The sequence below is a fragment of the Pristiophorus japonicus genome, chromosome 1, assembly GCF_044704955.1.
Source record: "Pristiophorus japonicus isolate sPriJap1 chromosome 1, sPriJap1.hap1, whole genome shotgun sequence".
In the NCBI taxonomy this organism is placed as follows: domain Eukaryota; kingdom Metazoa; phylum Chordata; class Chondrichthyes; family Pristiophoridae; genus Pristiophorus; species Pristiophorus japonicus.
The window spans coordinates 521,433,221-521,454,832 of record NC_091977.1 but is presented as its reverse complement, the minus strand read 5'-3'; the positions used below and the strand labels follow the sequence as shown (position 1 = coordinate 521,454,832).

The 21,612-nt window shown below is 45.3% G+C and overlaps 1 protein-coding gene across 2 annotated transcripts in view; it reads right to left on the bottom strand.

Annotated features, from left to right (window-relative positions):
- Window positions 1-21,612, bottom strand: part of LOC139277593 (guanine nucleotide-binding protein G(s) subunit alpha) — a 352,449-nt gene that overhangs the window by 5,272 nt on the left and 325,565 nt on the right. For both annotated transcript variants that reach the window (XM_070896271.1, XM_070896281.1), the window contains 5 exons: window positions 19,073-19,146; window positions 17,456-17,514; window positions 11,540-11,660; window positions 4,270-4,400; window positions 434-501 (listed from right to left, as the gene is read on the bottom strand). In XM_070896271.1, the coding sequence (XP_070752372.1) occupies window positions 434-501; window positions 4,270-4,400; window positions 11,540-11,660; window positions 17,456-17,514; window positions 19,073-19,146 (453 nt within the window). The remainder of the gene's footprint in view (window positions 1-433; window positions 502-4,269; window positions 4,401-11,539; window positions 11,661-17,455; window positions 17,515-19,072; window positions 19,147-21,612) is intronic.

Genomic DNA, 21,612 nt, shown 5'->3' with positions numbered 1-21,612 from the left:
AACTGTCTTTGAAAAGGTGGTGGTGAGCCGCCATTTCAGAGGGGCAATTAAGAGTCAACCACATTGTGGTCAGACCGGGTAAGGGCAGTAGATTTCCTTTGCTAAGAGACATTACTGAAGCAGATGGGTTGTTACAATAATCTTGCAGTTTTATTGTCACCATTACTGTAATCCAGATTTTATTTAATTATGTTTGAATTTAAATTCCCCAGCTGCCACGGTGGGATTTGAACTCACGTCTCTGGATCATTAGTTCAGGCCTCTGGGATGAGTCCAGTAACACAACCACTAGGCTCCCGTACTCCGAGAGACTTTGCCCGTCAGTTTGTGAATGATTAAATAAAATGTAAAGCTCCCTATTTGGCTCAGCGAGCAGTAGTTTTGTTGCATGGATTTCTTTCCGACACTGCATCCATCTCGATTAAATACTCACAAGAAACTCGTCCCGTACAAAATATTTCGCTCTTGTAACTCTTGCGTCTTCTCCAGGCTCTGGCGTTGCTGTCCCCAAAACAAAGAAGCAATGAATTAAAAAAAAAAACAGGCAGTTTAAAAAAAATATTTACTAATGGCCTGCTATCAATCACAGCAAGACTCACTGAATGGAATTGTCCAATGCATTGAAGGCCTGAAACATTGATCACCACTCTAGGGCAGACTCAACCCTGACAGTTTCAAAAATGAAATTAATTTGGGCATTGTTCAGCTATCTGGGAAGAGGAGTGTGAAATATTAGAGGAAATAAATATAGTGAGGGAAGAGGTATTAAGGAGTTTAGCAGCTTTGAAAGTGGATAAGTTCCCAGGCCCGGATGAAATATATCCCAGGCTGTTAAGTAAAGCAAAAGAGGAAATAGCAGAGGTTTTGACCATCATTTTCCAATCCTCTCTGGCTTCAGGTGTGGTGCCGGAGGACTGGAGAACTACGAATGTGGTAGCTTTGTTTAAGAAGGGAGAAAGGGATAGACCGAGTAATTACACGCCAGTCAGCCTAACTTTGGTGTTGTGAAAATTATTGGAAAAAATTCTGAAAGACAGGGCAAATCTTCATTTAGAAAGACACGGATTAATTGAGGACAGTCAGCATGGATTTGTTAAGGGAAGGTCGTGTCTGATTAACTTAATTGAATTTTTTGAGGAGGTAACAAGGAAGGTCAATGAGGGCAGTGCGTATGATGTAGTGTATATGGATTTCAGCAAGGCTTTTGATAAGATCCCACATGGCAGACTGGGCAAAGTGGCAAGTTGGGGATCCAAAATTGGCTCAAAGACAGGAAGCAGAGGGTAATGGTTCGACTAGGCTTATATTCACTGGAATTTAGAAGAATAAGAGGGGATCTCATAGAAACATATAAAATTCTGACGGGATTGGACAGGTTAGATGCACGAAGAATGTTCCCAATGTTGGGGAAGTCCAGAACCAGGGGTCACAGTCTAAGGATAAGGGGTAAGCCATTTAGGACCGAGATGAGGAAAAATTTCTTCACTCAGAGAATTGTGAACCTGTGGAATTCTCTACCACAGAAAGTTGTTGAGGCCAGTTCGTTAGATATATTCAAAAGGGAGTTAGATGTGGCCCTTATGGCTAAAGGGATCAAGGGGTTTGGAGAAAAAGTAGGAATGGGGTACTGAAGTTGCATGATCAGCCATGATCATATTGAATGGTGGTGCAGGCTCGAAGGGCCGAATGGCCTACTCCTGCACCTATTTTCTATGTTCCTATGGTTGATTGGTGTTTTTGCGACTGGAAGGATGTTTCCAGTGGGGTTCCGCAGGGCTTAGTACTGGTATACATCAATGATCTAGACTTGAATATAGGGGGTATGATTCAGAAGTTTGCAGATGACACTAAAATCGGCTGTGTGGTTGATAATGAAGAAGAAAGCTGTAGACTGCAGGAGGATATCAATCTACTGGTCAGGTGGGCAGAACAGTGGCAAATGTAATTTCATCCACAAAAGTGTGAAAGGCTAACAAGGAAAGGGAACACACATTAAACGGTAGGACACTGAGAAGTGTAGAGGAACAAAGGGACCTTGGAGTGCATGTCCACAGATCTCTGAAGGTAGCAGGCCAGGTAGTTAAGGTGTTTAAGAAAGCATACAGAATACTTACCTTTATTAGTCGAGGCATAGAATACAAGAGCCGGGGGGGTGGGGGTGGTTATGCTTGAACTGTATAAAACACTAGTTCGGCCACAGTTAGAGTACTATGTGCAGTTCTGGTCACCGCATTACCGGAATGATGTGATTGCACTGGAGAGGTTACGGAGGAGATTTACGAGGATGTTGCCGGGAGTGGAGAATCTTAGCTATGACAGATTGGATAGGCTGGGTTTGTTTTCCTTGGAACAGAGGAGGCTGAAGGGGGACTTCATTGAGGTGTATAAAATTATGAGGGGCCTAGATATAGTGGATAGAAATGGCATATTTCCCTTAGCAGAGGGGTCAACAACCAGCGGGCATAAATTTAAAGTAATTGGTAGAAGGTTTCGAGGGGATATGAGGGGAAATTTCTTCACCCAGAGGGTGGTGGGGGTCTAGAACTCACTGCCTGAAAGGATGGTAGACGGGCCGAAATGGCCTCCTTCCGTGCTGCAAATTTCTATGATTCTGTGAAAAATTAAATTAAACTTCAGTTGGAGTGCTTCTTTAAAGCACCTTGATGGGGGGAGGGTTCTAAGATAATGCCACGACATAAATACAAGTGATTATACTGTATTTGCTAACATTCTATCATTGAAAACTGGCTTCAGATTGTCAATTAGCCCAAAGGGGCTAGAAACAGGTCAGTGAGCGCATCGTGGCTGCAGTGTGCACCATCTACGCGATGCACTGCAGCAACTCGCCAAGGCTTCTCCGACAGCACCTCCCAAACCCACAACCTCTACCACCTAGAAGGACAAGGGCAGCAGGCGCATGGGAACACCATCACCTGCAAGTTCCCCTCCAAGTTACACATTATCCTGACTTAGAAATATATCGCCATTCCTTCAGCGGCGCTGGGTCATAATCCTGGAACTCCCTGCCTAACAGCACTGTGGGAGTACCTTCACCACACGGACTGCAGCGGTTCAAGGCAACGGCTCACCACCAACTTCTCGAGGGGCAATTAGTGATGGGCAGTAAATGCTGGCCTTGCCGGCGACGCCCACATTCCAGGAACAAATGTGAAAAAAACGCAACAGTAAAAAAACATCAAAAGGAGTGGATCAGGGGGCGGGGTAGGTCTATGCGGAGACAGGCCTGAACGATAATAAATGCATTGGGGCAGGCCTGACAGATCAGCATCTGCCAGGAATGAATTCACCTAAAACACTTCTCTTTACAAATGTAATCAGATTATACGAGCAAATCGTTTATAGCGATCCTATCTATGACAGGCTAAAAACAGTGGCGGTCCAAAATGACTGAGGGACCTAGGTACATAGATCATTAAACATGCCACGGACAGGTACAGAAAATAATCAAAAAGGCTAATAGAATGCTGGCCTTTATCTCTAGAGGACTGGAATACAAGGAGCGTGAGTTATGCTGCAGCTATACAAACCCACGGTTAGACCGCACCTGGAGTACTGTGAGCAGTTCTGGGCACCACACTGTAGGAATGATATATTGGTGTTGGAAGGACCATAATGATACCCGGACTCCAAGGGTTAAATTACGGAGAGAGATTACACAAATTAGGGTTGTATTCCCTAGAATTTAGAAGGATAAGGGGTGACCTGATCAAAATCTTCAAGATATTAAGGGGAACTAATACAATACTATTTCCCTGGTAGAGGACTCTAGGACTAGGCCGCACAGCCTAAACGTTTGGGCCAGACGTTTCAGGAACGAAGTTAAGAAACACTTCTATACACTAAGGGTGGTAGAGATTTGAAACTCTCTTCCACAAACATAAGAATTAGGAACAGGAGTAGGCCATCTAGCCCCTCGAGCCTGCTCTGCCATTCAACAAGATCATGGCTGATCTGGCTGTGGACTCAGCTCCACTTAACCGCCCGCTCCCCATAACCCTTAATTCCCTTATTGGTTAAACAGCAATTGATGCTGGGTCAATTGTTAATTTTAAATCTGAGATTGATAGATTTTTGTTAACCAAAGACATTAAGGGATTATGGGGCCAAAGGCAGGTATATAGAGTTCGGTCACAGGTTAGCCATAATATCATTGAATGGCAGAACAGGCTCGAGGGGCCGAATGGCCTCCTCCTGCTCCTATGTTTCTGAATAGGCTCTGTGCAGTTTATAAGACATTGGAAGCATTACCATCATCTGGTGTAGTGTAACGTGTGTACTCTGGAAAATAGTCTTCAATTTTGGATTTTCCTGCCAACACTTTCTCAGCCAGAAGATCTTGCTTGTTCAAGAAGAGGATGACCGAAATTGTCCGCAGCCATCTAGCATAAAGGGAGAAGAGGAAGAATACAATGAAAGCTAATTGTACACGGTGTAGTGCTGTCAGGGATTTGAGCATCAGTCACATACTATATGCCTCCGCAAGATCCTACAAATCCCCTGGGAGGACAGACGCACCAACATAGCGTCCTCGACCAGGCCAATATCCCCAGCATTGAAGCACTGACCACACTTGATCAGCTCCGCTGGGCAGGTCACATCGTTCGCATGCCAGACACGAGACTCCCAAAGCAAGCGCTCTACTCGGAACTCCTTCACGACAAACGAGCCAAAGGTAGGCAAGAGGAAACGTTACAAGGACACCCTCAAAGCCTCCCTGATAAAGTGCAACATCCCCACCGACATCTGGGAGTCCCTGGCCAAAGACCGTCCTAAGTGGAGGAAGTGCATCCAGGAGGGCGCTGAGCACCTCGAGTCTCATCGCCGAGAGCATGCAGAAATCAAGCGCAGGCAGCGGAAGGAGCATGCGGCAAACCAGTCCCACCCTCCCTTACCCTCAACGACTGTCTGTCCCACCTGTGACAGAGACTGTGGTTCTCGTACTGGACTGTTCAGTCACCTAAGGACTCACTTTTAGAGTGGAAGCAAGTCTTCCTCAATTTCGTGGGACTGCCTATGATGATGAGTACAGCAATGTTCTTGGGATGCTAGAACATCAGAGCTTCGGAGTAAAACAGTCCAACAAATGTCAAACAAGGATATGTTGATTGCGTTAGATGAAGAAGGGTGGGAGGAGCTGGTGTAGAGCATAAACACTGGCATGGACCTGCTGGGCAGCAGGCGCATGGGAACACCATCGCCTCCAAGTTCCTCTCCAAGTCACACACCATCCTGATTTGGAAATATGTCGCTGTTCCTTCGTCGTCACTGGGTCAAAATCCTGGATCTCCCTCCCTAACAGCACTATGGGAGTATCTTCACCACACGGACTGCAGCGGTTCAAGGCGGCGGCTCACCACCACCTTCTCAAGGGTGATTAGGGATGGGCAATAAGTGCTGGCCTTGCCTGCGACGCCCTCATCCCATGAAACTATTAAAAAATATTGTTCTAGGTCCAAGTATTCCAAACCCCACCGCCCCCTTTAGACAAACTCCCAGGAAATCATTGGGCGACAGAGGGCATGCACAGACCTGGTCTCCAACCTTTTATTTCCTCCCTATTGCAGCTGGGAATTGAGCATCCCGCTGCTTCACAGAGGAGGAAAATCCACCTCATTCTCAACCCCCCACTGAGACTTTCCCCAAGCCATGCAGCACAGGTCAGTGACAAGACGAAGTTTGGAATATTGTGTGCAGCTTTGGGCATCAGACTTTCAAAAATACATCGATGTATCGCAGTCCGGAGAAGAACAGCAAAGGACGATTCTGGGACTCGGACTTGAGATTCATTGACTGAACTTATTTTCATTATCGTGTGGAATATGGAGAGAGGGCGTGATGCAGCTTTTTGAAATGCTGAGAATGCGTAATGTCCACTCATTGCTGTAAGTGCCGTTATAACAAGAATGTAGGGCCCCGAGGATAGAAACTTTGGGAATCTTCATCAAGGTGAGAAAACAGCCTACCCTCTTTGACCAAGCTTTTGGTTACCTCTCCCAATATCTCCCCTTGTGGTGCGACGTCAAATGTTGTTTGTTTACAAGTGCCTTGGGACGTTTTATCACATTAGAGACACTCTATAAATGCAAGATGTTGTTGTTTTAAAAAAATATCTTTGGAAAAAGAGCGAGGTGGAAGTCATTAGGTTGCAAACTGTCTCTAAATTGCCAGACTGCTTGTCCGACATCCAGTTCTGGATGAGCAGAAATATTCCCCAATTGAATATTGGGAAGACCAAAGCCATTGTTTTTGGTCCCCACCACAAACTCCGTTCCCTAGCCACTGACTCCATCCCTCTCCCCAACTCCTGTCTGAGGCTGAACCAGACTGTTCGCAACCTTGGGGTCATATTTGACCCTGAAATGAGCTTTCGACCACATATCTGCAGCATAACCAAGACCGCCTATTTCCACCTCCGTAACATCTCACGTCTCTGCCCTTGCCTCAGCTCATCTGCTGCTGAAACCTTCATCCATGCCTTTGTTACCTCGAGACTTGACTATTCCAACACACTCCTGGCTGGCCTCCCACATTCTACCCTACGTAAACTAGAGGCGATTCAAAACTCAGCTGCCCGTGTCCTAACTCACACCAAGTCCCACTCACCCATCACCCCTGTACTCGCTGACCTACATTGGCTTCCGGTTAAGCAAAGCCTCATTGCAAAATTCTCATCCTTTTTTTCAAATGCTTCCATGGCCTCGCCCTTCCCTATCTCTGTAATCTCCTCCATCTCCCCCCGCACCCCCCCCACCCCCCGCGATGTCTGCGCTCCTCTAATTCTGCCCTCTTGAGCATCCCTGATTATAATCGCTCAACCATCGGTGGCCGTGCCTTCTGTTGCCGGAGTCCCAAGCTCTGGAACTCCCTCCCTAAACCTCTCCACCTTTCTTTCCTCCTTTAAGATGCTCCTTAAAATCTACCTCTTAGACTAAGCTTTTGATCACCTGCCTAATTTCTCGTTATGTGGCTTGGTGTCAAATTTTGTGTCTCATAATACAAGCACCTTGGGACGTTTTACTACGTTAAAGGTGCTATATAAATACAAGTTGTTGTAAGGATAAAGATAACTTAAGAACATAAGAAATAGGAGCAGGAGTAGGCCATACGGCCCCTTGAGCCTGCTCTGCCATTTAATAAGATCATGGCTGATCTTTGACCTCAACTCCAATTTCCTTTCTGATCTCCATATCCCAATTCTCCTAGACTCCAAAAATCTATCTATCTCAGCCTTTGATATATTCAGAAACTCAGTATCCACAGCCCTCTGAGGCAGAGAATTCCAAAGAGTCAGAACCCTCTGATTGAAGAAATTCCTCCTCATCTCTGTCTTAAATGGCCGACCCCTTACCCTGAGACTGTGCCCCCTAGTTCTGGACACTCCATCCAGGGGAAACAACCTCTCAGCATCTACCCTGTCAATCTACTTCAGAATCTTGTATGTTTCAATGAGATCACCTCTCATTCTTCTAAACTCCAGAGAGTATAGGCCCATTCTACACGATCTCTCATCATAAGACAGCCCTCTCATCCCAGAAATCAATCTAGTGAACCTTTGTTGCACCGCCTCCAAGGCAAGTATATCTTTCCTTAGATAAGGAGACCAAAACTTTGCACAGTACTCCAGGTCTCACCAAGGCCCTGTACAATTGTAGCAAAGACTTCCTTATTCTTATACTCCAACCCCCTTGCAATAAAGGACAACATGCCATTTGCCTTCCTTAATGTTCTGTACCGGTGTGCTAGCTTTCTGTGTTTCTTGCACAAGGACACCCAAATCTCTCTGAACACCAACATTTAAAAGTTTCTCACCATTTAAAAAATATTCTGTTTTTTTTTTAATTCTTCCAATCAAAGTGAATAACTTCACATTTCTCTACATGATACTCCATCTGCCACACTACTGCCCATTCACCTCGTCTATCTGTATCCCTTTGCAACACTTGTGTTCTCTTCATAGCTTACTGCCCACCTAGTTTTGTATTGTCAATACATTACACTCGGTCCCTTCATCTAGGTCATTAATATAGATTGTAAATAGCTGAGGCCCCAGCACTGATCCTTGCGGCACCCCACTAGTTACAGCCTGCCAACCTGAAAAAGACCCGTTTATCCCTACTCTCTCTTTTCTGTCTGTTAACCAAACCTCTATCCATGCTAATACATTACCTCCAATCCCATGAGCCTTTATCTTGTGTAATAATCTTTTATGTGGCACCGTAGTGAATGCCTTTTGGAAATCCAAATATTCTACATCCACTTTATCTACCCTGCTAGTTACATAAGCACAGAAGAAATAGGAACAGGAGTAGGCCATACGGCCCCTCGAGCCTGCTCCGCCATTCAATAAGATCATGACTGATCTGATCATGGACTCAGTTCCACTTCCCCGCCCACTCCCCATAGCCCCTTATCGTTTAAGAAACTGTCTATTTGTCTTAAATTTATTCAATGTCCCAGCTTCCACAGCTCTCTGAGGCAGCGAATTCCACAGATTTAAAACCTTCTGAGAGAAGAAATTTCTCCTCATCTCAGTTTTAAATGGGTGGCCCCTTATTCTAAGATCATGCTCTCTAGTTCTAGTCTCCCCCATCAGTGGAAACATCCTCTCTGCATCCACCTTGTCAAGTCCCCTCATAATCTTATATGTTTTGATAAGATCACCTCTCATTCTTCTGAATTCCAATGAGTAGAGGCCCAACCTACTCAACCTTTCCTCTTAAGTCAACCCCCTCATCTCCGGAATCAACCTAGTGAACCTTCTCTGAACTGCCTCCAAAGCAAGTATATCCTATCGTAAATATGGAAATCAAAACTGCATGCAGTATTCCAGGGTGTGGCCTCACCAATACCTTATATAGCTGCAGTAAGACTTCTCTGCTTTTATACTCCATCCCCTTTGCAATAAAGGCCACAATATCATTGATCTTCCTGATCACTTGTTGTAATTGCATAGTATCCTTTTGTGTTTCATGCACAAGTACCCCTACGTCCCGCTGTACTGCGGCACTTTGCAATCTTTCTCCATTTAAATAATAACTTGCTCTTTGATTTTTTTCTGTCAAAGTGCATGACCTCACACTTTCCAACATTATACTCCATCTGCCAAATTTCTGCCCACTCACTTAGCCTGTCTATGTGCTTTTGCAGATTTTTTGTGTCCTCCTCACACATTGCTTTTCCTCCCATCTTTGTATCATCAGCAAACTTGGCTAAGTTACACTCAGTCCCTTCCTCCAAGTCGTTAATCTAGATTGTAAATAGTTGGGGTCCCAGCACTGATCCCTGCGGCACCCCACTAGTTGCATCCTCAAAAAACTAATAAACTTGTCAAACGCGATTTTCCTTTCATAAAACTATGTTGACTCTGCCTAATCATGTTATGATTTTCTAAGTGCCCTGATACCAATGGATTCCAGCATTTTCCCGACGACTGATGTCAGGCTAACTGGCCTGTAGTTCCCTAATTTCTCTCTCCCTCCTTTCTTGAATAGCGGTGTTACATTTGCTACCTTCCAATCCGCCGGAACCTTTCTGGAATCTAGGGAATTTTCAAAGATCAAAAGTCCTGAATTTTGTGGGTAGCACAGCACAGTCGTTCCCGAGTTACTGGGAACATTGAAATGTCATGCCAAGGAAGACAACCAGACAAGGATTTAAAATGTAGGGTGCCAGGTTATATGGATAGTCTAGAGCGTTGCTCAATGTACCGTTGTTGCTGGATAGCAGGGGTAACATTTGCAGATATTCACACGGGCTGGGTCGAGTTCAGGAAAGGGAAGATTTTAAGGAATCTGTGCAAGAAATAGGTTTTATGGGCCAAATAGCCTTTCAACTACAGGGAGGACCCAACTCATGGATCCACTTCCAGATGGTCTCATGGATCCACTCCCAGATGGTCTCATGGTGCTTTGGGCACCAACAACTCTCTCTGTTTTTCCTCCCAAATTGTATTACATCTGCACAATATCTTGAAGGGAAAATAAAAGTTGTGCTAACAGCGACTCTGAATCATAGGAAACGCGGCAGCCAATTTACGCATAGCAAGCTCCCACAAACAACAATGTGACAATGACCAGTTGATCTGCTTTTGTTCTGTTGATTGAGGGATAAATATTGGTCAGGACACCGGGGATAACTCTTCTTTAAAATAGTGCCACGGGATCTTTTATGTCCACCTGAGAGAGCAGACGGGGCCTCGGTTTAACGTCTCATTCGAAAGATGACACCTTCGACAGTGCAGCACTCCCTCAGCACTGCACTGGAGTGTCAACCTGGATTTTTGTGCTCAAGTCTCTGGAGTGGGACTTGAACCCACAACCTTCTGACTCAGAGGCGAGGGTGCTGCCCACTGAGCCACGGCTGACACATGATCCTCATTTGCTTTTTTTGCTGATGAAGATCACTGTAGTGATGATAATCAATGGTGGCATCAACCTGTTCCTCAAGGATATTACCACCAGAATTCTCATCAGGGCATGCATAACTGAAAGAGAATGAACAGGACGTTGTCCCCAGTCAATCACAAGGAGTTAATGCCATATAAAAGCAGATCAAGAATTATGCACAATGATCTGAAATGTTTAATAAAATATTAAGAAAGCTTTTTAAAATAAAACACAGCAGGCTTTTAAACTCCTCCATAACTAGAAATGTGGTGCCAGATTCCAGCATCCGCAGTATTTTGCTTTTATATTATTAGAAATGTGGGGGTCCATTGATCTAAATATGGTTGCTTTAAATGCCACAAGCACCACCCCTACCATATCCCTGGGATATGCAGTTGACATTGCTTGTCATACATGGCCGTAAAAAAGCTAAAAGCACATTACATTTGTGAAGTCTCGGTCCAATTGCTAATGACTACAAATCACGGTTGAGCTGAACAGACACAGAGATTGAAAATTGCAGAAAGGGCAGCTTTAAAAACATTCTAAAAAAGCACCGATTATCCTTCAGCGTCAGCTGTGGCCCAGTGGGTAGCACATGCGCCTCAGAGTCAGAAGGTTGCGGGTTCAAGTCTCACTCAGGGGCTTGAGCGCATAAATCCAGGCTGACACTCCAGTGCAGTGCTGACGGAGCGCTGCACTGTCTTTCGGATGAGACGTTAAACCGAGGCCATGTCTGCTCTCTCAGGTGGACGCAAAAGATCCCGTGGCACTATTTTGAAGAGTAGCGGAGTTATCCCTGATGCCCTGGCCAATATTTATCCCTCAATCAACATCACTAAAAAAAATTGTGTGGTCATTATCACATTGCTGTTTGTGGGAGCTTGCTGTGCGCAAATTGGCTGCTGTGTTTCCTACATTACAACAGTGACTACACTCCAAAAAGTACTTCATTGGCTTTCAAGCACTTTGAGAAGTCCGGTGGTCGTGAAAGGCGCTATATAAATCCAAGTCTTTCTTTTCATTTTTTTCCCCTTTCTTTCCAACAGGAAAACTTCAAACATTCAAACAAACCAAATGACAAGAGAGACTGTCCACATGTAAAAAGAGGCGAGATTGTAATTATTTTTTACCTGTTGTTCCAGATGCTTTTGAAGAGATCAAGAGCTTCTCGGAGCCGATTGGTATTGTTGTCTTCCCTTATCACCATGTTGTAGCTGCTACTGGCCACCACAAAAATAATAGCAGTCACGTCTACAGGCGAAAGATTGCAACGGGACGAGCCATGATGTCAATTCAGTTCAGTCCAGGGAGACACAAGGTAGGGACGGGAGAGGAGAGGGGAAGAGAAGAATACAACTGGTTTATTGGATGCAGAAAAAAAATCCGCGATGCCCGAGTTCACCTATTAACTTATTTGGTGACAAAGAACCAGTTAGAACCATAGAAAAAGGAGGCCATTTCGTGTCCACGCCGGCCGACCATGAGCTATCCAGTCTAATCCCACTTTCCAGCTCTAGGTCCGTAGCCATGTAGGTTACGGCACTTCAAGCATTAACTCCTTGTGATTGACTGGGGACAATGTCCTGTTCATTCTCTTTCAATTATGCATGCCCTGATGAGAATTCTGGTGGTAATTGGTGAGGGTTTCTGCCTCTACCACCCTTTCAGGCAGTGAGTTCCAGACCCCCACCACCCTCTGGGTGAATACATTACCTCTCAAATCCCCTCTAAACCTCCTACCAATAACTTTAAAATCTATGCCCCCCTGGTTGTTGACCCCTCTGCCAAGGGAAACAAGTCCTTCTTATCCACTCTATCTAGGCCCCTCATAATTTTATACACCTCAATAAGGTCTCCCCTCAGCCTCCTCTGTTCCAAAGAAAACAAACCGAGCCTATCCAATCTTTCCTCATTGCTAAAAGTCTCCAGTCCTGGCAACATCCTTGTAAATCACCTCTGCACCCTCTCCAGTGCAATCACATCTTTCCTGTAATGTGGTGACCAGAACTGCACACAGTACTCTAGCTGTGGCCTAGTGTTTTATACAGTTCAAGCATAACCTCCCTGCTTTTGTATTCTATGCCTCGGCTAATAAAGGCAAGCATTCCGTATGCCTTCTTAACCACCTTATCTACCCTGATCTGCTGCCTTCAGGGATCTGTGGACCTGCACTCCAAGGTCCCTTTGTTCCTCTACACTTCTCAGTGTCCTACCATTTAATGTGTATTCCCTTGCATTGTTATCCCTCCCTCCTTCCCTCCCTAAATGCATCACTTCACACTTATCCGGATTGAATTCCATTTCCACTGTTCTGCCCACCTGACCAGTACATTGATATCTTCCTGCAGTCCGCAGCTTTCTACTTCATTACCACACATTTTAGTGTCTTCTGCAAACTTCTTAATCATACCCCCAACATTCAAGTCTTAATCATTGATGTATATCACAAAAAGCAAGGGACCCAGTACTAAGCCCTGCGGGACCCCACTTGAAACATCCTTCCAGTCACAAAAACACACATCAACCATTACCCTTTGCTTCCTGCCTCTGAGTCATTTTGGATCCAACTTGCCACTTTGCCCTGGATCCCATGGGCTTTTACTTTCGTGACCAGTCTGCCATGTGGGACCTTATCAAAAGCCTTGCTAAAATCCATATACACTACATCAAACGCACTACCCTCATCGACCCTCCTTGTTACCTCCTCAAAAAATTCAATCAAGTTAGTCAGACACAACCTTCCCTTAACACATCCATGCTGACTGTCCTTGATTAATCTGTGCCTTTCTAAATGAAGATTTATCATAGAAACATAGAAAATAGGTGCAGGAGTAGGCCATTCGGCCCTTCGAGCCTGCACCACCATTCAATAAGATCATGGCTGATCATTCACCTCAGTACCCCTTTCTTGCTTTCTCTCCATATCCTGTCCCTCGGTTGTGTTGTCTCCATGCTAGTTAGACAACCAGTTTGTCTTAAACATAATCTAGCACGACTATGCTTACTGAAGTGGTATCAGTGACCTGACCAGCACAGGCAGCATGCCGAAGAGATTAGCATGACCAACCAGAGCTGAACACTTCCACAACCGAGCACTGATTAAAACACTTGCTTGCTGCGGATGCCACTGCTGTGGTGCTAATGTAAAGACCAATCTCAAGAAGTTAAATGCACTGCAGTCATGTCACTCTGTTGTTCAAGGATAGGTCAGCAGTCCGGGGAACCAGTTTAATCCTCAATTTAAAAAAAAAAACAATTACCAGGTCAGGCTACTGAAAAGGACCGATGAGTTCAAGAGGTAATTAATGTGTTTTTGGAGGAGGGGGCAACAAAAAGGGAATGATGGATATAGTAAGGCGGCAGGTTTGCGATTTGTCAAAAAGAGTCAAGCTCGTTAGGCCTACTGCTCTTCTTCAAAGATCAACTCCCCCTCCAACCCAGCCCACCCCCCCAATCAACCCATTCAACAGATCCATCTATATTTTTTCTCTCCAGGAACACACACAAATGGGACTGATTATAACTTACCGAAATCGGGTTAACAGCGCTGTAATGGCCTCATAACGGGATGGGGTTAGGGGGGGGGGGCCAGTCCCGTTAACGCAGACGCTGCTATTTGTACAGGGACCTAGTGCTGGCTGGATTTAGAGCCCACCTGTTTCAGGCAGTAGGTGCCTTTCAATAAGCAAACTGGGTCGCACGACATAAATAGGACCCCAATCGCCGTTTCAGGACAGGCCCGGTTGGAGTCAAAATTATTTTTGCGGGGGGCCAGGAGGGGCAGGAGTCACCTGCCGGGCCGCACAAAAATATACCCGTTGCGAACCTGCCCCGAGCTCTCCACATTCTGTGACCACCACCATCACCAGAACTTACCCGTGGTCGGCCTCCTGATATTGCTCCTGCCTGAATCCTCCGACTTGCATCAGGGCGGCCAAACTTGGACCAGGCAGCCAGCCCCCCACCCCCGCCCCTCCGGCCAAGCCTACTTTTATTTAAATGAGATCCAGACTACAAAATGTTTCCGGCCTCTTTGTTGCTGGAATGGGTGAGCAGCGGCTCAAGCTATCCCCCCAAAACCAGCAGGAATCAGATTATTTTACAAGCTCCTTCTTTGCTATTTGCTGCAAGGGCTGCCCCTTAAGTGACAACAATGTGTTCAGCAGTAGCTAACCGATACCTCGTGTCCTGGATCAGAATGGTGCCAATGGACATCAATCTGCTAGTTCCCATTCATCTAGTCCATTTCTCTAGCCAGGCACTTGGTCGCTTGTGCACTAAGGTGTTGAGTCACCACCACATCCGACTGTCAACTAAACTGTTGGTGTATAGAGCAGTCGTTCTCTCATCTCTCCGTTATGGATGTGAGACATGGACACCCTGCAGGGTCACATCAAAAAGTTGGAAGCTTTCCATATGCGCAGTCTCAGATCTATACTCTGGCAAGACCGGGTGTCAAACTTTGAGGTTCTGGAGAGAGCACAATCAACTAGCATCGAGGTGATGATCATGCGAGCCCAGTTCCGGTGGGCTGGACATGTCATCCGCATTGATGAGTCAAGGATCCCTCGTTAACTTCTTCACGGCGAGCTCTGTGAAGGTCGAAGACACCAAGGGCGCCCCTGCAAGCGCTACAAACATTGCATCAAGGCTAACCTCCAGTACTGTGGCATCCGACCAAAGGACCTCGAGAATACAGCAGCTAATGAAATCCAGTGGCGAACCCTCACGAGGACTGCCTGCCAGACCTTCGAAGAAAGCCGATGTCAACGCCTGCGGGACACTAGAGATAGACGACATCAGGTGGCAGTACTGTCAGCATCAGGCACATCGAACTTCCCTTGTCCGACGTGCAAGAGACTACGTGCATCAAGAATTGGCCTATACAGCCACTTGAAGACACATGCCATTGATGATTAGCACATCAACGTCTTTGTTGGATACGTCAGACTACCAAGAGTCCGTTTCTCTAGTTGCACTGTGCGCCGTGCAAATTTACCTGCTGAACTGGACTTCCTGCAAAATCAGATTATTAAGGAGCCGAAATCAATGGGTTCAACATAAACCCCGTTCAATTCACACCCTGCACATTTTCAGCTGTAGCTGACTTGGTGTCGAGTGCAGAATGGGTGGGGATTAATGAGCTAGTTTAGGGATAGGAGTTAGAAAACCACCTGATCCCTTTTGGAATCTGAAAATGTCTTGGCAAATTAGTTATTGGATTCAATACAATGACAATAGTGTAAGGTACAATAAGGGGAGAAAATGGCAGGATGAAATTCAATGTGGCCATGTAATTAGAATCATGGGGCCCAAGTTTCCACACGATAAAAAACGGGCGCCCCTCTGAGCTGGGCGCCCGTTTTTCGCGCCTAAAACGGCGCTGGAAAAAAAACTCGTGATTCTGGAGCGTTCTGCAGCTCCTTGTCTGTCTGGCGCCATGCCCAGGGGGGCGGAGCCTACACTCGCGCCGATTTTGTAAGTGGGAGGGGGCGGGTAGTATTTAAATTAGTTTTTTTCCTGTCGGCACGTTGGAGCGTTCGCGCATGCTCAGTGTGAAGGAAACATTGGCACTCAGCCAGTTTTGTAGTTCTTTGTAGCTGTTTAATTTTTGAACATTTTTTTAAGAAAACCACATTGCCATCAGCACTGAGGCTTCCTGCTTACTGCCCCTCCCTCCCTCCCGTTCGCGGGAACATCGCTGAGCTGACTGAAGCACTTTCACACAGGTAGGAAGATGATTTATTTAATCTTTTCTTTGCTTATAAATGTTTATTCAGGTTGGATTTATTTGTATAATATTTGTAGAAGTATAAATAAGGATTTATTGTAGAATTTAATGACTTCCCTTCCCCCCCCTACCTCGTTCTGGACGCCTAATTTGTAACCTGCGCCTGATTTTTTAATGTGTAGAACAGGTTTTTTCAGTTCTACAAAAATCTTCACTTGCTCCATTCTAAGTTAGTTTGGAGTACGTTTTCACTGTGGAAACTTTGAAATCAGGCGTCAGTGGCCGGACACGCTACCTTTTGAAGAAAAAATTCTGTTCTAAAGTAGAACTGTTCTACCTGACTAGAACTGCAGAAAAAAAAATGTGGAGAATTGCGATTTCTAAGATAGTCCGTTCTCCACCAGTTGCTCCTAAAAATCAGGCGCAAATCATGTGGAAACTTGGGCCCATGGAATGGTTACAGCACAGAAGGAAGCCCATTCAGTCCGTGCTGGCTCGCTGCAACAGCACTTCAGCTAGTCCCACTCCACTGCCCTTTCCCCGTAGCCCTGCAAATGTTTTTTCTTCAGGTACTTATCCAATTCCCTTTTGAAAGCCACGATTGAGTCTGCCTCCACGACCCTTTCAGGCAGTGCATTCCAGATCCTAACCATTCACTGCGTAAAAAATATTTTCCACATGTCGCCTTTGGTTCTTTTGCCAATCGCCTTAAATCCGTTTCCTTTGGTTCTCAACCCTTCCACCAATGGGAACGGTTTCTCTCTATCTACTCTGTCCAGACCATAATGATCTTGAACACCTCTATCAAATCTCCTCTCAACCTTTTCTGCTTTAAGGAGAACAACCCCAGCTTCTCCAGTCTCTCCATGTAAGTGAAGTCCCTCATCCCTGGAACCATTCTCATAAATGTTTTCTGCACCCTCTCCAAGGCCTTCACATCCTTCCTAAGTTGCAGTGCCCAGAACTGGACAGAACATGAGGCCGAACCAGTGTCTTATAAAGGTTCATCATAACTTCCTTGCTTTTGTACTCTATGCCTTTATTTATGAAGCTCAGGATCCCATAAGTTTTTTTTAAAAACTGCTTTCTCAACCTGCCCTGTCGGCTTCAACGATTTGTGCACATATACTTCCAGGTCTCTCTGTTCACGCACCTCATTTAGGATTGTACCCTTTAGTATATGTTCCCTCTCCTCGTTCTTTCTACCAAAATGTATCACTTTGCACTTTTCTGCGTTAAATTGCATCTGTAATTGTGGAGCACTGCTGATGAGAACAACCACGTTTATATAAAAGACTCCTCCATGATTACTAACCATTAAAGCACTGGATCCATTTTCTCCGTTCATCTCTCTGTCCTCCCACATCAAACATACTGGAAGAGAAAGACAAGGCAACATAGTCAGGAGTCCTGCTCAGGATATTAGATAGTGAAATACCGACAGGTTAATGGGTGGGTGGGAAGGCAAGAGGGAGTGTGCCTCATTAAATGGAACAGGAGAACCAGTTTGCAAGGAATACCACACAATGATTTCCTATCAACGATGTCAAGGCATTTTTACAATGCAATTTAATAATGCAATGATTTTCTGGTCTTTGTAATGACTTAGAAACTGTTATAACAACAACAACAACTTGTATTTATATAGCACCTTTAACGTAGTTAAATATCCCAAGGCGCTTCACAGAAGTATTGTTAAAAAAATTTGACACCGAGCCACATAAAGAGAAATGATGGCAGGTGACCAAAAGCTTGATTAAAGGTAAGTTGTAAGGAGCGTCTTAAAGGAGGATAGAGAGGTGGAGAGGTTTATGGAGGGAATTCCAGAGCTTAGGGCCCAGGTAACTGAAGCACGGCCACCAATGGCTGAGCGATGCAAATCAGGGATCCTCAAGAGGCCAGAATTAGAGGAGCATCACATTAATTGAGGAGTTTAATGAGAAGTATCACATCATCTTTTTTGCTAGTGAATGGGATCCAAAATTAAACCATAGAGAATGGGCTGAACAGTTTCCTCTATGATTGAGGAAACCAACTGGAAACTCAAAGGCCACTCGTACTACCCACCAAAACCTCCAACTTCTACATTCCAATATTGATCCCAGTCAGAGCCAGGATCTTTCAGCACTGCTTCCTATTCTCAGCCCAGCATCTGAAGCGTCCTTTTTGGGTAGTCGTCCTCGGTCAGCAAATAATGATGATGTAAATGTACACCTCTCAATTCGCAGCTTCCAAGTCTTCACAAGGACCAGAAAGTCCTTGCACTACTCCATTGGTTAGCCATGACTGAGGACGGGAGCCAGAGCCAGGAAGAGGAGGAGTTTGAGAAGAGTAAACAAAGCAAAGAAATGTATAAAGGTGGCTTCATTTAACACCGCTAGCGCACGAAAGTAAACGCGTGGAATTTAAGTGCTTCTCCAACAGGAACTATTTAAATAACTTGGATTTGTACAGCACCTTTTCATGGCCTCAGGCCGTCTTGAATCACTTTCTGCAGTACAGTCACTGCAAAGTATGCGAAGGTGGCAGCCAGTTTGCACACAGAGGTTCCGCAAACAGCAAATGACCGGATAATCTATTTTTTGGGGTGATATTCGATGTTGGCCAGGACACTGGAGATCTCCCTGCTCTTTGGATCCCGATCAGTGGACCCGTTACCTCTGCCTGTGCAGAGGGGCGGAGTTTAGCGCCTCATCTGAAAGACGGCACCTCCCACTATGGAGCAATCCCTCAGCACTGCATTGAGGCGGCAGTCGAGAACATCGAGTGACTATTTAACGGTAAAACAATCCCATCAACAGTGCCAAAACTCTTTAAACAGAGTTCCCTCTGGGTCGGGATTCTCTCCCCTACTACTTTCTGTACAGTTCAGGTGAAGGAATGGTCACTAGCCGAGTGATTATTCGAAGAGCGATCTTGCAAAGATACTCACTGAAAATTTACTTTGTCAACTTGAAATCTTGTTTCAAAAATCCCTGATGTCAAAACTCTGCATCGGAGCAAATCCTAGCGGAAAGGGAGAAAAAAAAAAAGACATTGACAAATAGTTCTGGCCGATAAAAATGCTATCACAGTATCTGTGCAACCGACCCCCGCGAAGGCAGCTGAAGCCGTGACGAGCTCCTTTACACGAAGCTTCATCCAAATATTGAACTTATATCTACATATAATGCTGAAATGGGACACAATCGTTCCAAAACACTTAAACACTAGCAAATGCTGGAAATCAAACAGACATTGCTGTAAACACCGCACAGATCAGGCAGCATCTGTGGAGAGAGAAACACAGGGTTAATGTTTGAGGCTGATGACCTTGTGTCAGACCAGACAATCCAGTCCTGTGGATGAGCTAGCAGGGGAGGGAATGTTCTATTTATATTGCAGTAATCTTCTCTTACACCCCCCTTGCCCGCTGTGATCAAAAGCCTGTGTTTTAACCCAACAACTCTTTCAGCTCAGCTGTCATCCAACTAACTTCTTAACTTAATAAGCTACATGTGCCTATCCTTACAGTACAATGTCTTCGACCTTGAAATTCATCCCCTCCATGAGGATACACATAATCAGGAAAAGCTGAACAGGCTGGGGTTTCCGCTCTAGAAAATAAAGACGTGCATTTATATAGCGCCAGCCGGCTCAAAGCACTTTACAGCCAATGAAGTACTTTTGGAGTGTAGTCACTGCTGTAATGTGGGAAACGCAGCAGTAATTTTGCACACAGCAAGCTCCCACAAACAGCAATGTGATAATGACCAGATAATCTGTTTTTTTTGTTATGTTGATTGAGGGATAAATATTGGCCACAATACTGCGGTTAACTCCTCTGTTCTTCTTCGAAATAGTGCCATGGAATCTTTTACATCCTCCTGAGAGAGCAGACGGGGCCTCGGTTTAACGTCTCGTCCGAAAAGCGGCACCTCCGACTGTGTAGCACTCCCTCAGCACTGCACTGGAGTGTCAGTCTAGATTTGTGTGCTCAAGTCTCTGGAGTGGGACTTGAAACCACAACTGTTGGACTCTGAAGCGAGAGTGCTGCCGACTGAGCCACAGCTGACACTCCAAAGAGAAGGCTGAGAGATGACCTGATAGAGGTCTTTAAGATTATGATAGGGGTTTGATAGGGTAGATGTGGGGAAAATGTTTCCACTTGTGAGGAATCCAAAACTAGGAGTCATAAATATGATTGTCAATATAAATCCAATCAGGAATTCAAGAGAAACTTGTTTAGTCAAAGAGTGATTAGAATGTGGAACTTGGTACCACAGGGAGTGGTTGAGGCAAACGCATAGATGCATTTAAGGGGAAGCTAGATAAGCAAGCGAAAGAGATGGGAATAGAAGGATATGATGATAGGGTGAGATGAAGAAGGGTGGGAGGAGGCTTGTCTGGAGCAGCAGGACCTGGGGGTACATGTACATGAAACACAAAAAGATAGTATGCAAGTACAGCAGGTGATCAAGAAGGCCAATGGAATCTTGACCTTTATTGCAAAGGGGATGGAGTATAAAAGCAGGGAAGTCTTGCTACAGTTGTACAGGGTATTGGTGAAGCTAGACCTGGAACACTGCGTGCAGTTTTTGTTTCCATATTTACGAAAGGATTTACTTGCCTTGGAGGCAGTTCAGAGAAGGTTCACTAGGTTAATTCCGGAGATGAGGGGGTTGGCTTATGAGGAAAGGTTGAGTAGGTTGGGCTTCTACTCATTGGAATTCAGAAGAATGAGAGGTGATCTTATCGAAACGTATAAGATCATGAGGGGGCTTGACAAGGTGGATGCAGAGAGGATGTTTCCACTGATAGGGGAGACTAGCACCAGAGGGCACAATCTTAGAATAAGAGGCCGCCCATTTAAAACTGAGATAAGGAGAAATTTCTTCTCTCAGAGGGTTGCAAATCTGTGGAATTCACTGCCTCAGAGAGCTGTGGAAGCTGGGACATTGAATAAATTTAAGACAGAAATAGACAGTTTCTTAAACGATAAGGGAATTAAGGAGTTATGGGGAGCGGGCGGGGAAGTGGACCTGAGTCCATGATCAGATCAGCCATGATCTTATTAAATGGTGGAGCAGGCTCGAGGGGCCACATGGCCCACTCCTGCTCCTATTTCTTATGCTCTTATGTAAATGCCAGCATTGACCAGTTGGGCCGAGTGGCCTGTTTCTGTGTTGTAAATTCTGCACAACTCTATATCTGGATGCAGCGGGGCTCCGCAAGGACACTAAATACATGGGTGGGGTCCATAGGGTAGATGTTACTTGATTTGTGGAAGGAATGAGCTTGATAGGTCAAATATCCTCATCTTGTTCCGTGTTTTCTCGAGTTCAGCCTCGCCAGCAGTCAGTCCTGGTGTCGCTGAGCCCTGGTTCTCATTCTGCAAATCTGCTCATTAATTGAGAAGATAAACAGACATTTCGGGTCCGAAATTGCCCTCCACTCCAAACAGGGCGGATAATTCGAATTAAGTGATCATTC